Consider the following 17,421-nt stretch of genomic DNA (forward strand, 5'->3'; position numbering starts at 1 on the left):
TTTTTCGAATTTTCAAATGTTTGCTTTGAAAATATTATGTCAAATATTTATATTTTTAAATAATATTTATTGAAATAAATATGTCCTTTTTCTTTTGTTTCTAGCCATATAGCATTATATGGATCATCACATTTCAGATTTAGATACGATTTTTTGTTATTCATAAAGACAAAATAAAAAAAAAAATATTAAAATGCTAAATTGCTTTACTCGGTTTCCAATTGTGTCTTTTTGGTATCAAAAATTTATATCCAATGATATTTTAGTAGTGATTCTTCGCATTCGTCATTTATTTATTTATTTGTATTATGCATATTACGATAATATCTAGTGCATAACCTCGTAGATATGTTGAAAATATAATGTGAAAAATATCATATACAGAATGATTCAACATTCTGCTCATTTTGAAGATTTTCTAAAGGCCCCCCCCCCCTCCTTATTCTCTCCTGGAACTCAATTTCATAACTACTCTAAATTTCTATACAGGTTTGAAAGCTTTTCTAGACAGCATTCAAAATCAATTACTTCATTTTACCATTTTGACAATAGATATATGGCAATCAGATTGTATCGTGAAGCTTCTAAATCTGTTCTATTTATTTGCAATCTAAAACCAGCTGTTCTACTGCCTGCTGAAATTATGTGAAATTTTAGAAATAATATGGTATATTTTCAACATGCAAAATTGTTTATATACATACCACACAAAAGAAAGTTCAGTAGTATTATTTGTGTTTGTTTTTCTTTAAAAAAATCTAAATATTACTTCTTCTGCTGCTGGAAGCTATTTCTGAAATAATCTACGTCTTGTAAATACTTGGTAATATCCTCTTAGCTGGAGGAAAAGTTGAAGGCTTATTACTCTCAGTGCTATTGAGAAGAAAGGGGAGAACACTAAAGTGCCTCAAGCTGTAGTGCAGAATATGTCAAGAATGTCTTGTTTCCTTTTCAATTGTTGATTACCTATATCCTAACAGAAATACTGATATTTCGTTTACATGCTTATACATTATTTATGTCAAAATAATTGCTTAATTTATAATGATCAGTTTCACTTATATTATCAAAAATTAGAAATTAAATCATACAATTATCTTGAAAAAGAGGATTTGAATTATTTTCAAAGAAAAGGTGCATATGCGCTTCATAATCTTTTTTTTTTTGGGGGGGGGGGATATAGACCTAATCAATCTGCGGATATTTCAGATAATTTATTTCATAAATTGTACGTAAGACAGCTGTTACAAACGTAAATCACTTGGGGAACATACCCATTCATTTTAGTGTAAAATAGTAGCAAAGGTTCAGTTACTTTAGATATGTAATCTAGAAGAAAATGTTATGTCTGCTGAGATTAGAATCTTACGTGAAATTTTTTCTGACATGATTTCTCTATTCGTTATAATGTAACTAATTTCCAGATTTTTTTCTCTCTCCTGCAGACTTCATGTTATATGCAGTGATTTCTTTGTACTACAAGAAAAAAAATCAGATAACAGAAGAAAAATATGTAGTATTTTCTTTTCCACTGACTGAATTTACAATGTTCTTTCTTTGTGTTTTGAAGAGAAAGTGCAAATGACTTTTTCTTACTATTTTTGCCATTATAATATCTCATATAATTATAAGAGTGATATTTTACCGTTTTTCTCCCACACGAGAAACAGAAATAAGGTAGTAATAATATTGTTGATTCTGATAAACTTCATTGTAGCAGAAATTTTTATTACAAAACTTTGTAATATATATATATATATATATATATATATCTCCGAAACAAGAAATTTGGAACCCATATCACATCAATGTTGAGTGTTGGCAAGGTGAAAATGTTCCCGTTATTATTTATATATTTCATTTATTAACTAGGGGGGCTATGCCCAACCCCCCCGTATTCCGGTATGGTAGGCCAGTTCTCCTTCAATTGTGATAACCTGAAAGGGAGTTCCACCCCTGAATTCTGATGACTCGACACTCAGGGTAGCCCCTGAGTTTCAAAACGTTTCGATAAACATGACATAAAAAGGCTTATCATTTTATATATATATATATATATATATATATATATATAGGGTAGATTTTATTTCATTATTTTTTATTGTTTTGATGAATTACTTTACCTGGAATACTCTTTCCAGTTTCTCTGTGTCATAAAAAGAACTTAAAAATTAGCCTTCAGGATGATAAAGAAACAGTGCATTTGGGTATCCCTCAATATTTGTAGTCCTGAAAAGGACTGTTTTGATGGTCTTGAAAACAAACATTTTTTATTTCATACTGTTCAGAATTTAAAATTCTTGAACAGCGTGGAACACCTTGAAGCAAAGCTAAACACACAAAGCAGTTTTACACTCAGGGCACCAGATTTTTGTTTCCTTTCTGATATTTTTTTTTTTATTACATACATAATATTTGCGTGCAGGTTTTTTTTTATTAGCAGTTGGTAGTAGATTTTCGGGATAATGGTTGGAGTTAGCAGCGTTCAACCTCAGATGTCTGGCAGGATTTCCTGTTTTTCTGCTTGCTGAAGAAGGTGCATGTGCATGCAGCAATGCTTTCGCAATTTCTATTCTGTATTCTAGATATGTTATGGTAGACAAATATTTTTTCTTGTACAGGAGGAAACTGTTCCAAATAACAAAATCCAATACATGTCCAAATACTTTTTTGTAATATTTTTATGCTGTTTCCTCATTACAGAGTAGAATGATAGCTGCTGATCGCACCTGTCGACTCCACCCATAGTGTCGTTGTATGTACACATAGCAATGGGTTTTTCTTTCTTCAAACCATGCTTCTCCACGGATTCCGTTGATGGATTGTGCAGGGAAGACAGCAAAAAAACATCTTTTTTTGTCTTTCCAACGTAGTGCAAAGACTTTCCCTCGCTGATAAGTTCGGATTTCCCCCTTCGATAGCTTTCCTGAAGCCAGATCTGGAGGCATATCTCGCCTTTTTGCATTTACAGTACCATAACTATCTGTACGATGCTGTAAAAGCAAATCAGCGAGTTCAGGACACATATAGTAATTATCCATTATAATGCAGTAACCTTTCCCCAGTAAAGGGTCTAGTAACTGCATTACTGCACACATCGACAAGGGGAGATCCGAATATTTATCATGCTCGATTACAGTTTGCTTTCCCGTATAAGGTTTGAAATCCCAAAGATATTCACTCTCCGATTCGCAAAGCATAAAAAATTTTACTCCATACTTCGCTTTCTTTTTGGGAATATACTGCTTACATTTCAGTCTACCTTTGAATGGCATAAGGCTTCACGAAACATTGGCGTGTTCAGAATCCAGTCTGTAGACCAATACATTTCGAGAGCGGGCTTTCGAAATGTATTTCGAAACTTTGGGTTTTCCACTTTCTTTATTCTGATATTGCATTTGAAGGATGATTTTAAATATTAATTTCACCTATATCCAAATATCACATAATCTCCTGATTTATAATAATCAGGAAATACGTATATTGTCTGATTTATAATTTGCTAATTTATAATAATCGCCACATACTTTCAGTATCGAAAAATTAAAGTTATGTGGAACAATTACTAGAGAAAAATAACGAATTAAATAAAAACTGTACCTATGTTTCATAACAGTTTTCGGGTGTGTGATAGTAATGCAACTGGGGGGAGTAAACTATCAGAGGCGAAATAAAATTCAATTCTATTGTAAAAATATGGAAATGAAATTTCACATTTGATATACATATTTTGAATGATAAAAATAAGCAAATGTATCGTTTACTTTAAAAATTAGAGAAAAAATATCTGAATTATGCAGAAAATATAAATTTAAATCGTAACTGTTAAGTTCATTTTGTAATGACCAATTATACAAGGAAACCAAGAAAGTGAAAGTACAGATTACTATACAACACGAAGAAAAAATTTAGTAATATGATTAAAGAATTTCATGTTATTCTCTATAAAGCAAAGTTGCTCAAGTGTGTCCTAAAGGAAATCTGTGAAGTATTATTCGATTTCGAAGGTTTTGTACAAAAATAAAAATAATATAAACTGGAACATCAGCAGTCGGTTTTCTTTTCTTTTTTTAAAAGAATATTTCGAATAATTATCGTGAATTAATTTCTTTGAGAACAAAGAAAAATCTTTTGTCTAGTAAGCGATTAGAAAAAAATTTGCACAAAAAATAAATAATTAAATTGGTTCTCCAAGGTAAGGCAATATTTAAGTGAAGAAATTATGCAAGACCTTTATTTTGTCCAGAAATTAAAATTGTATTGTACAATAAAAAGAGAAAACAAAAATATAAATAATTTCTCTATTTTTAGTCTATCATATATAACTAAAATCCAGTTAACCAGCATGGAACAAGAAAGTCCGTTTCTTGTTATAGGCAACTGAGAGGCAGCTACGAACGGGAGATAATCCGATTGACCGTTCTCTTCAGCATGAGGGTTTATCACACCTTCTAATGGACATGACAGTCAAATTGCACTTCTTATCCAGGTTCTTTAAACAGGTGGGCTGAAACATATCCAGATTTAGTTGGACGTCTATAGACGTCCTAGCCAGTAGGGAGGTTAAGGCAAGTGATAGAGTAGTTTAAATGGACTTGAAATTCTTTGATTGAGTAACTGCAAAATCACCACCTGGATGATATAATCTTGCAAGGTGATCACTAGTAACTGAACTATTTCTCCTGCTTCTGTCACTTTCCTACTATCAGCATTGAGTGAAGTTATCTTTCTATAATCATTCTTTCTCTTATTTGCTATGTGGTGAATAAAATTCTTTTGAGCTTGCTTTAGCCTGCTTAGCTAATTTTCTCTCAAAGTCTGATTTAGCTTTTCTTACCATACTTGTTACCCTTCTTGATTGTGCTTTATATTGTTCAATGGCATGCTGATCACCTTTTATTCATATTCCTTCCACAATGTTTTCTTTTTTTGCAGCTCCTGTTTTATATTTATACTCACCCATTTAATCCCTACTCAGTTTATCCTCCTGACCAGTTCACTCTGATACCTCACTCAAACAATCCTTGACTGCTTCCCATGCTCTAATGACATTTGTTCCATGTAGTTTCTTATGCCATGGCATTGATAAAATTGTCTCCTAAGTTTGTCATAATTGCCAGCTTTGTAATGTCACAAACTCTTTCTTGACTGAAAACTCCACATGCTGAGCATTCTCCCAGGACAAGACTGCGACTGCATGGTCCCTTTCCCCAATGGAATTACTGGAAATTTTTACGAGACTGCTGACGTTACTGAACTGGGAAAGTTCAGAAATGTTCGTCATATTTTTAGTTACAGATCGATGGAAAAGGTCATTTACCTTTTCGGTAAAAACCGTGATTACTTCATTTATGTCTCAGAATCCTGCGTCCGTTCACTCTTATTAGCAGCCAACTCTAATCGATAAACACATAATTTAGTAAAATAAACCTACAGGAGTCAAATGCTTTCAAAGACCAGCTCCTTCACACAGAGAAAAAAAAAAAAAAAAAATGTAATGTATATTACCCCCCCCCCCATAGAAATGGTGTACAGATAAATTTAAAATAAACACAGTAAACCTACTATATTTTTTTTTCTTGTATGAGACCCATGACGTATCCATAACTATAGAATCACACGTGTACCACAGCAAAAATTAAATTTATTATACAGGTATTTCGTCTTACGTATCGTATGACATCATCAGTACAAACAGCAAACACCAATAAAATAAGGAATTTGAATTTAAAAAAAAACAGTAGAGTTATAGATAGATTTTCTAATGCTATTCCCAGATCCAATACTCCCAAACCTCTGATCCCCTTTGTCACATGCTGTTTCAGGTAATTATCCCTAAGTAACCGTATAAATTCCATTTCCATATTTGCCACATGCCCTTTCCTCCTTCCAATCTATATCCCCATAGTTAGTCTTCCATGATAACTGCTTGGCTCAGCTGATTAGCATTCATTGTGCTAATCAGCTGATGCATGTCATCCACATTCTATAAATTGCACAATCTTCTCATTGACAATCACGGCTCTTCTCAATTCCACCCGATCATATTGAGGAAGCAAACTCATTATCTTTACTTTCTTGCTCTTCATTTTTGCTGCTTCTAACAACTCTTTCATATCCCCGCTCATTGCATATTTCTCACCTTTCAAATCATTTGTGCTTGCCAAAACAAGTAACTCACTCACTTCTTTCTTCTGCAAACTTACATCTTCGTAACATCCTTTATCTTTGCACCTGGGAAAGACTCATTTGTCACTTTCTCATTAAGTATACCTATTATCAAATCTCCATACAATACCATCTTTTTTCTCACAGTTTTTCACACTTTTATGCTTTTCCTATTCACTCTTTCTTTCAATCTCACTCCTGCTGTACCACATGCCAATCATTTCTCCAGTCAATCAAGCTCACCTTTTGTCCTGTGAAGGAGTCTTCATAAGTGTGCAATTTATTCAGACACTGGCATCTCGTATTTCATGCACTATTATTTGGAGTTTCTACAACATTCTCCACTCCATAACACTTCCACAGTCCCAACTAATATCCTTAATATCTTAAAATTGTCACTTCATTCTTCTGCTCCCAAGATGACTCACATTTCTTGCATTTGCTAATGAAATATTTTCAACAAACATTCTCTCCCTCGTACCACAAGCCATTCACTCTCAGTAATGAATACATGAAACACATGCGACATTGCACTAAATCCTGCATATTAATATTCAATGGACACATTCGTGTAATTATGGATGTATACACGTCAAGGCTAGTATGATGAATAAGGAAACTTGCTTACTAGAAGTCATATGTAAGTATACTAATCAAGTGAGATCAACTTTTATTGTATTTAACTTGAAAGGTAATATAGACAATGAATGAATGAATGAGAAAAATAAATAAAATAAAGGAAGATAAATACGACAGTGATAAAATATATGCTACATAGAAAGCCCCAATACAGTCAAGTGAAACTACGGAACTTTTAGCTGAACACTATGATTAATTACTTTGGTAGTATTCGATGTTGTCTCTCAGAATTGAATTCAACTGTAAGAGAGTGAAAGATATATACACACTGTATACAAATCTTTATTTTATTGAGCTCATACGGTGTAATTCCTAGAATGGCCATTTAATTGTTCTTTGCATTTATTAAGAAGTGATATATAGAATAGTAGAAATTAATTTACTACTTAATTTCTATACAGAATATGAATATCAGAACAGAATTAAATCTGTTGTATATATTTATGTTGACAGTAAAATTTCATTTTTTTTATATATTTGAGCTTTCGTTCTTTGGAAAACATGGCATGCTGATTTTGAAGCCAATACACTATCATGGATATGAATCTGTTGAAACATTCTAACTAAATTAAAATTATATAAAAAATATTGTTTTCTTACTCTCCACAACTATAACTAAAAGGGGTGGATATACAGAACAAGGTGGGAAATAATGTTACTGTTAGTCAATTAATAGTATAACTGGTACAATTAAATTTTAAATATAACAATAGTTTTTAGCAAAATAAACACATTAGCTGAACAATCCCTTCTGCATCTGCCACCCGCAGAATGAATACCACCCACACTGACGAGAGATTCTTTCACATTCATTCACTTTCTTTCACTTGCAACATAACGACAGCATTCTTTTCGATTATCCTTAGCTTGCAGAGCAAACTTTCTGTACAATAGTTGCAACTCTTCTGGCCTGCATCCTATAATTTTCGTAACTGATATCATCCTTGTGCATATTGGTGTCGAGGCTAGCTGGTGAACGGACGTGCTATCGGAGAGCTCCTGAGAGATTTGTGTTTTTTGTCAATTTATTGATGTTTTGGATTCAATTTAATGGACTTAAGTGTGTAATTTTGGTATATTATTGGAGCTTTATTATCGTGGTTAGTGTACTAAAGTGTTCTATAACATAATCTATGTCGGGAAGTCGCCACTAGATGAATTCGTAATGTGTAGTGTTCGTGCAAGCTCCAGATAAGATAAGTATCATTTTCAGTTATCGATACAAATTACTTAATATTGTGTAGTTTTGTTTTGTTTGCCTTGCGTATTTTAGTGCGTCTATTTCTGGTGTGTTATAACGTATAATTTGACAAAACACGTTGCAAATAAGTATGGCACCTGTGCGAAGGAAAATGGCGGCCAGTAATGAAGGTTTGCCATCGTTATCAAAGAACGGTAGCATAAAAGAAATGAGTCAGTGTACTAGCTGTGAAATGTACGCTTTGCGGAGTGCGGTCGGAGTGTGGTTAGATGATAATAAAGGATTGAATGTGTGTAGAAAATGTAGGGAGAATGAGGAATTGAAGTGTATTTCGGATCGTGAGTGTGATATTTTTGTCAACCTTCAGAATGAAGGAAATAGGGATATGACAAGAAACGGCAAGGTTGTACATGAAAATTGTGAGAGTGTGAATGATAGTATAAATGGTTTCTCAGAGAACAAAAAAGATGAGATAGATGCATTGAGTGAGATCGCGTTGTTGAATAGTGCGATAGAAAGAGCAAAACAGCAGCTAGAGTGCATGAACAAAAGTAGACTGAATGAACCAACCAATAATAAAAGGTATGACAGGAAAAATAGATGTATGAATGTGAACATGAACAAAATGAAGGATAGAGTGCTGTATGGAGACTCGTTAGTACGAGGTGTGTTAGTAAAGGATTTGACAAAATCGTACCAACCTTGTGCGACCATAAAGGACGTAACTGAGTCTATTAGAGAGCAAAAGGAAAGGGTGAAAGAAATGATTGTTGTGGCAGGTACGAATGATTTGAAAGGAGATAAAATGGAAATGATAGAAGACCTGAATGAATTGTTTGAGGTAGCAAAAGAAAAGAGTGAGAGAGTTAGAATGATTAGTCTTTTGTCACGGTATGACAGTGAAATGTTTAAAAGGAGGGCTATAATTGCGAATGACTTTATGCGTGGGTTATGTATGACGAGTGGTGTAGAATTTGTGGATGTGTGGAGTGAGTTTGATGGGCGAAAGGATCTATATAAGATGGATGGCTTGCATTTGAATGGTTACGGTGTAAGAAGACTTGAGAAAGTGTTGCTGAATGTAGTGGATGTGCAAATTCAGGGAAACTAGATTTGTTAAGGGGGGGGAGTAGAGATACAGTCCTTATGGAGGCAGTTGAATGTAAGAATGAATATAATATGCCAGAGCAAATAATGACAACAAATCTGAGTGGGATAGTTAATATAAGGCATCAAGGTAGGGTTGGGGCTAATGGGGGTCTTAAATTCATGTACACTAATACTAGGAGTATTAGGAACAAGAAGGAAGAGTTTTTGGCCATGGTTGGCACTTCCAGACCACAGGTTATAGGTATTAGTGAAACATGGCTGACTGTAGATGATATAACTAGTGGGATTGAATGTGATGGGTATAGTGTGTTCAGGAATGACAGAGAGAATAAAATTGGGGGAGGAGTATTGTTGATGATAGCTGATGAGCTACAGCCAAGGAGAATAGAAGTTGAATTGCAGGATAGAGAAAAGAGCACATTTGAGGCCATTTGGTGTGAGATTGTGGCTAGCAGAACTAAATATACAATTGGGTGCTGCTATAGACCAGGTGATGGAGAAGATGGTGGTGACAGTATGCACAAGCAAATAGAAGAAATGGGTGGAAGGAGGGTGATTATTATGGGAGATTTCAACTATGGTCGCATTGATTGGAGTGAGGAGAGGACACAAGGGAGGAAGGAACTGGATTTTATGCGGTTATTAAGGGATAATTATCTGCGACGGCATGTAATGGAAAATACTAGGGGTCAGAGAGTGCTTGACCTAGTAATTACATCTGAGGATTTGGCTGTAACAAATATGACCACATTGCCACCAATCGGTGAGAGTGATCATAGGGTCTTAACTTGGGAGGTGGCTAAAGGTGTAGAATTTTCAATTAAGACAGGGTACATGTGGAATTATCGGGCTGGAAAGTATGACAAGCTTAGGAGTTTGATTGGTTCAGTGCCATGGCATGTACAACTGCAAGGACTAGAAGTTGATAGTGCATGGGAGGTAGTTAAGAAGTGCTTGCATGAAGCAATGGCTGACTGTATACCTAGAGTCCGAATAATAAATCAAGTAGGGGTTAAATGGATGAATAACACCATTAAGCTTGAGTTGCAAAAAAAGAAACAACTATGGAGGGAATTTAAGGAGAAGGGTGACCGGCAGGCACATGAACGGCATAAAGCGCAGGCCAGAAGGGTGACGAGTGTGGTAAGAAAAGCAAAAAAGGATTACGAAAGAACATTGGCCATGCAGACTAAAGAGAATCCTAAACAGTTTTTTAGATATGTAGCAAGTAAAAGGAAAAATGTACATGGCAGATTGATTTTAAAGAATGCCGATGGTAGGGAGGTAACTGAATCAGTTGAGATAGTTGAGTTACTGAGTGAGCACTTTGCAAAAGTATATCATCCAGGTGGGTACATTGCAGAAACGAATAAACCAGTAGATTATATGGGAATTGTGGTTAATGAAGTGGAGGTGAGTAGTCTATTGCATAACCTCAATGTCAATACATCTGTGGGATTGGATGGTATACCAGCTCGTGTTGTACGAGAAGCAGCTAAAGAATTGTCAGTACCGTTGACCATTTTGTTTAATTTGAGTCTCGGGTCTGGGTTAGTCCCGAGCGGGTGGAAAGAGGGGAAAATAGTTCCACTGCATAAAGGTGGTTCCAAGACTGCTGTTGTAAATTACCGACCGATTAGCATATCAGGAATCATTGTCAAGGTCTTAGAGAAATTAGTCAAGAAAAGAATACAGGATTGGATAGATGAAAATGGGATATTGTATGGGGGACAACATGGTTTTGTGAAGGGTAGATCATGCCTCAGTAACTTGCTCACGTTTTATAACACAGTGACGGCTGAACTGGATAGGGGTAATGGGTTTACAGTGATATTACTGGATCTTGCCAAGACCTTTGATAGGATACCACATGGAACCCTAATCAGTAAACTGGAGCAGATGGGTATAGATATAGGGTTGGTGAGATGGATAAGAGGGTGGTTGAAGGAGAGATATCAAAGAATGGTTTATTCAGGAGTGGAGTCTAAAAGACGTCTTGTGACTAGTGGAGTGCCACAGGGCTCTGTTCTTGGACCACTGCTTTTCAATTTGTTCATCAATGATATTGGAAAGGATCTGAGAGGAAGTGTTCACTTGTTTGCTGATGATGCAAAGTTGGGTAGAGCAATTGTGAGTGCACAGGATGTCAAAATTTTACAGGATGATTTGGATAGTTTGGAGGACTGGGCTAGGAAAAATGGATGTCAATTTAATGTGGCGAAGTGTAAGGTTATGCACTTTGGGGTGAAAAGAATAGCAGCAGTATATCGCATTGGTGGAACCATACTCCAGGAGATTGATGAGGCCAGGGATTTGGGAGTGTTGGTGGATAGGGAGTTGAAGTTTAGGGGGCACATTGCAAAAGTAACTAAAACAGCTCACCAAATCACTTGGCTTCTGAAAAATACTTTAACATGCAGAGACGAACAAGTTGTTGTTCCTCTGTATCGAGCCTTGATAAGACCCCATCTGGACTTCTGTGCCCAGCTATGGGCACCAGGGTTTCTTTGTGATGGGGAGGAAGTGGAGAGGGTCCAGAGACGAGTGACCAAGATGATAGCAGGTCTGTGGAATGAACCTTATGAGAATAGGTTGAAGATTTGTGGGTTGCAGAAATTGGACGATAGGCGAAGGAGGGGTGATATGATTGAGACATTCAAATTACTGAATGGTTTTTATAAGATTGATCCAGAAGATATTTTTGAAAATATGACTGGTGGTGGGAGGACTAGGGGCCATGCATGGAAGCTGGGCAAGAGCGTGGTTGACAAGGGTGTTAGAGCTAGGTTCTTTACTTGGAGAGTGGTAAATGAGTGGAATAAGCTTCCAGAGTCTGTTGTGGGTGCTACGACCGTGAATGAGTTCAAGGCAAGGTATGATAGATACTGTGTGAATGTTGAATAGTTGTTCTTGACATGATGTTAGGGCTTCCCACGATGAGTCTGTCGACTCCTTGGAGTTTCCCGGAACAATAATAATGATAATAATATTCCCAGTATTCTTTCCACGTAATCTTTTTCTTATGATTCTCTTGCTTAATAAGATTGCATATATCACTCCCATCCTGTTTATCTGTTTATTCCTTGAACTCTAAGGATACATTCCAATATTGCATTATTGATCTAATTTTTAAATACTTCCCAGGCTCTGCTGATATTCTTCCCATTTGGCAACCGATACCATGGGGTTGAACTAGTATTCTCCTCCATTGGTCATAATTTCCACCTCTGAAATTCTGCATGTAAATTCCAAATGGAATATCAATATACTTAGCCACTTCCCAGGTCAGTACAGCATGATTACTGTCACCAACCTGAAGCAGAACAGTCGCATGTTTTATTGAAACTCTCGACACTAAACGAGGTCTAAATACTCCGACCTCGAGTTCATTCTGTCACATGCTGTTCAAGGAAGTTATTATGCAATAGCTCCATAAATTCAGCTTCATTCTTTTTCATGTGATTTCCCTCCTATGTAATCAATGTTTGAATAATTAAAGTCACTCATAATAATTAATCATTTAATACCATTAGGTTTATTTGGTGATACATTTCATAGTCACTAGGAGCTGATCCATCTCATATAGCTTTAAACTCACTACTAAATGGAAAACTGTTATTAAAATGCAATTATAGATTTCTATACTAAGTGGACTCAAATCATGCAATATCATTAGCATCACACTCTCCTCTCCAATCCTTCCCAAAAATATTGTATTCTTTACACCCATTACCAATTAGCACATCTAATTATGAGAGCATGGTCTTACTAATACCAATAATCTGAGACCACACATTATTCACTAAGGCAACAAACAAATCAACCCTTTGTTACTTATACTGCTGGCATTTGTGTACAGACATAACTCTATGCTTTTTTGTATACTCTCCTCTGTAGGCTGCATGACTCAGACGGACAACTTTAACAATTCTCTTTTCATCATGATTACATATACATATCATTAATATGGTTGGTGGCCTCATTGGCTAAGTGATTAGCATACCTGCTCTCAAACCAACAGGCTGTGTTCAAATCCTGCCATGGGCATGGTTATTTGTGACTGTCTTTAGGTGAGAGACGAATTTCATCATCCAATGCAAGGCCACCTCCCCACTTAATGGAGGTCTGAAGTGGCTTGAAAAAGTCCCACGTTTGGTTTCTAGAGCAGGGTTTTTGGACTATGTAAAAAATACAAAAAAATAAATAAAACTGATAAAAAGGAATAAAAATCCTTAGTCCACCCACAGTACAAAACGTACTATAGGTTTGCAAATAACCTTTGAATGAATGCAATATTGTCATATCCCCACATGCACTCGAGGGTACAGAGGTCTGCCTTATGCCAGCTAACAGGCCGAAGTTAACCCTGTGAGAATGGCCAGTCCTCAGCAGAGTGCAGACAGTATCGAACGATTGATTGCCTTCCAACTACTAACCATGCTCAGACTTGCTTAACTTTTTGCGTGAGCCATTAGTAGTGGAGACTCTACCAATCGACCAACCTTTGCTGGCAAATGTAATATAAAAAAATATAAAAATAAATTAATACAGTTGAATAATTTAGTTTTATGCATTGATTCTCACCATTCCTCCCATCATAATCTAGTTCCATGGTTTCTCTGCATTATCAGCTTTCATATGAATAATTTCCCTAGATTGGTTTGAACACTGTCTCATATACTGCTAGTTTAGTGTTTTGGCTAATTTTTTTTTTTTATTCCATACAGTGAGTTTGAAGCTATCTGTCGTGAGGTGGAATCTAAAAAGATCAAATACATAGTGAAGTGTTGTTACAGACCTGGTGGATCAGTTGCTAGTGATGAAGAAATGCATCACCAAATAAAGATGATAGGTACAAAAAGAGAAATAATGGGGGAGTTAAATTATCCAAACCCTATCCACAGATTGGGTAGCAATAAAATCTGATGAGAAGAATGAAATTGAATTTATTGAGCTGTTGCAATACAACTTTCTCAAGCAGCATGTGACAGAAGGAACTGAAGTTCAAAGAATGCTAGATTTGATTATAGTGTCAGAGGGAATTTCAGTTAAGGACATAATTATTCTGTCTCTAGTTGGTGACAGTGATCATAATATACTCACTTGGGAAGTTGCTAAGTTCATGAATGTTCCATTCAGGAAGTTACATGCTGAACTACAAAGGAGGAAATTATGACCAACTGAGGAGTATACCAAGATCAGCAAAATGGTATCAGTTACTGGATAGGAAAAATATTGACAGTATATGGGAAGCATTTAAAAAAAATACTTAAATGATGCAATATCAGAATCGTGTCCCAAGAGTTTGAAGAATAAATAAGGTAGCAGTCAAATGGAGGTATAATCTTATCAAGCAAGAGATTCTTAAGAAAATGATGATGTGGAAGGAATACCTTGTGCATAAGGATGATGTTCATTACAAAAATTATAAACAGCTGGTCAGAAGACTCATAACTGTTGTACAGAAAGTTAAGTCTGGGAATGAAAAGAAACTGGCTTTGCAAGCTAAAGATAACTTCAAAAAATTCTATTAATATGCTGCAAGTAAAAGAGAGAATGATTAGGAAAGAATAACTCTACTGAATGCAGACAGTGTGAGGGTGACAGATGCAGAAGAGGTTGTTCAACTGAGACAGCATTGAATGGGTAGCAGTAAGCTTACTGCTATCCCTTCAATGGATGAAGAAACTCAGATATATGAGAAGGTATTACAGCTGTTGAACAAAGTGAATAAGAATTCAGCAATTTCTCAGCACAGGTGCTAAGAAAGTGTTCAGCTGAAACTGGCAATTCCTTTAACCAGGCTATATAATCTGAGTCTCAGAATAGGGAAGATGCCACAATAGTGGAAAGAATGAATGAATGAATTGCACGAGGATCTTGCAAAGACCAATGTATCTAACTATTGACCAATCAGTATCTCAAGGTGGTGGTGAAAATTTTGGAAACATTGGTTAGGGCATGCATTCAGAAATGAGTTGACAGTGAATCTCTGTTTTGCAATGAACAGCATGGGTGAACAGATATTGTGTTGAATAACAGCAGAGTCTCTAACATGCCTTTAATAAATGATATACAGTATCACAGAAGTATGACCAGAGGATCATGTAATTAATCAGGATTAATCACAATCAGGATTTGACGATAGGTGGCTTGTTCTGGATATCATTTAATAATTCAGATATAATTCCAGCATTCCTTTTCAATATATGGGTATAAGTAATAAACCAAACTTACTTGTAAACCTTGCTGGCGTTCAGCTATGAATTCTCGTTCCAACTTTCCAAACATTTTCTTTGGTGGAAGGGGGAGGTCAATGCCCGATATCTGCAAAGAGCTGTTAAGAGCATCAAAGTCGCTATATCGTCTTGTAATCTGCCAGGAGTTTTCTGCAGAAGTGCCTCTCTGAACACGCATAATATATACCTAGAACAAAATGGGAAACAGTCTTCATCAAAATCATATTTAATTTAATTATCTACAACTTAATTGAAATATCTATAGGAATTTTAATTTAAAAACTTCACATCTACAACTGTATTTAATATAATAAGTACATTCCACTTTCAGTCTTGTATTATAAACCTGTTCATTATATGAATTACTTCAGTTATATGAAACCAAATTTGAATTTCAAATATTTAAAAATTAGAAAGAAATTATGGATTATATTTTGGAGGAAAAAATAGACTACAACTTTATTGCAAACATGAAAATAACAACAAACAGGCTTCTTACTTCATGAAGATGAAACAAGAAGCCTGCTTATTGTCATTTTCAGAGGGAGGTCAATGCCTGGTATCTGCAAAGGGCAGATACCAGGTACTTTGATATTTTGGTGAGTTACAAGTCAATAAACATCAAGACTGCAATGCTGTCTTGAAAACAAGCATGATTAACTTCAGGAGAGACAAAATTAACCATGTTGTATCTTTTAGTACCAAAACAATGCTTCTGCTACATGAGATTATGCTAATTCTCAGAGCAAGTAGTACCTAATTCTTCTAATTCTTTCAACAATACTAAACTGTCAGCTACATTCTAAATCTGTGGCTGATTGACAGTGTAATATTGTTGGAAACAAAACAAAAAATAGCCTGAATAACAGTGCTGGTACCAAGAATGAAATCAAAACTTTGAAGGGTGATCACATTGTAAAATAATTTTCTTCTTCCTCTAACCATTTATGGTTATAGCCCCCTCCCCATTTGTTTCAGTCTTTCTTTGTTGAGTGCTTCCCTATGCCAGCATTCTCCAGCCATCTCCACTAGGTTGTCCTTCCATCTTCTCTCTCTAGTCATGCCAGCATTCATCTTCCTTCATATGGGTGCCACTGGGTGATTGTCTTTGTCCATCTATCACTTTTCATCCATCCATGTGACCTTCCTACCTCCATTTCAGTTTTAAAATCTCTTCCACTATGTTCAAACTTTTGTTTCTTTTCTTATATCGTCATTCCTGATTTTGTATTGTCTGATGTTTAGCATGGCTCTCTCTCTCCATTCTATGCTCAGTTTTCCTAATTTTCTGTCCAGTATTTATTTAGTTATTGGCCACATCTCTGATCTGTAGGTCATAACTGGGATGATACACTGGTTAAAAGTTTGGTTCTATTTTCTGATTTTATAACTTTAACAAATAACTTTAATTAGTATATTATACTGAACAAGAAATGATATTCTTTTCTTTTAGTGTTGCACAGTGATCAGCATTCATTTTAGAAATTATGGACTTTACAACCGTGTTATAAATAACTATTTTAATTTCCCGATGTTTGACCCTTCATATTAAGGTCATCATCTGGAGTATATACAAATATACAAGGACAAGCTGAGTTACATAATCACACAGTATGCTAAAGAAACAATGATTTGATCACCAGTTATTCTACTGGCATGACCGCCAGTGGGAAAAAAAAAAAAAAATACAGATAAAATTAATTATTTAGAAACTACATCAAAGCTAAATTCTATTTAAGATAACATAAGAGAAATAGAAACAAAATGTTTCTCTTATGTTATCTTAAATAGAATTTAGCTTTGATGTAGTTTCTAAATAATTAATTTTATCTGTATTTTTTTTTTTCCCCATTAGAGGTCATGCCAGTAGAATAACCGGTGATCAAATCACTGTTTCTTTAGCATACTGTGTGAAATGTAACTCAGCTTGTCCTTGTATATTTGTATATACTACAGATGATGACCTTAATATGAAGGTCGAAACATCGAGAAATTAAAATAGTTATTTATAACACGGTTGTAAAGTCCATAATTTCTAAAATGAAATGATATTCTTGTTTTAGT

General features: G+C 35.2%; 1 protein-coding gene across 3 annotated transcripts in view; it reads right to left on the minus strand.

The window, feature by feature from the left end:
• The window catches only part of LOC150108473 (PX domain-containing protein kinase-like protein), a 307,545-nt gene that overhangs the window by 271,655 nt on the left and 18,469 nt on the right, over positions 1–17,421 (minus strand). For all 3 annotated transcript variants that reach the window (XR_016548134.1, XM_090390804.1, XM_090390803.1), the window contains exon 2: positions 15,356–15,544. Coding sequence is in view for 2 of the 3 variants with exons in the window: in XM_090390804.1 (XP_090246930.1) it covers positions 15,356–15,544 (189 nt within the window). In the remaining variant the exon portion in view is untranslated. The remainder of the gene's footprint in view (positions 1–15,355; positions 15,545–17,421) is intronic.

The sequence above is a fragment of the Typopeltis vanoorti genome, chromosome 3 (genome assembly GCF_054136105.1).
Source record: "Typopeltis vanoorti isolate ZY-2024b chromosome 3, IOZ_Tvanoo_1.0, whole genome shotgun sequence".
NCBI classification, from domain to species: Eukaryota; Metazoa; Arthropoda; class Arachnida; order Uropygi; family Thelyphonidae; genus Typopeltis; species Typopeltis vanoorti.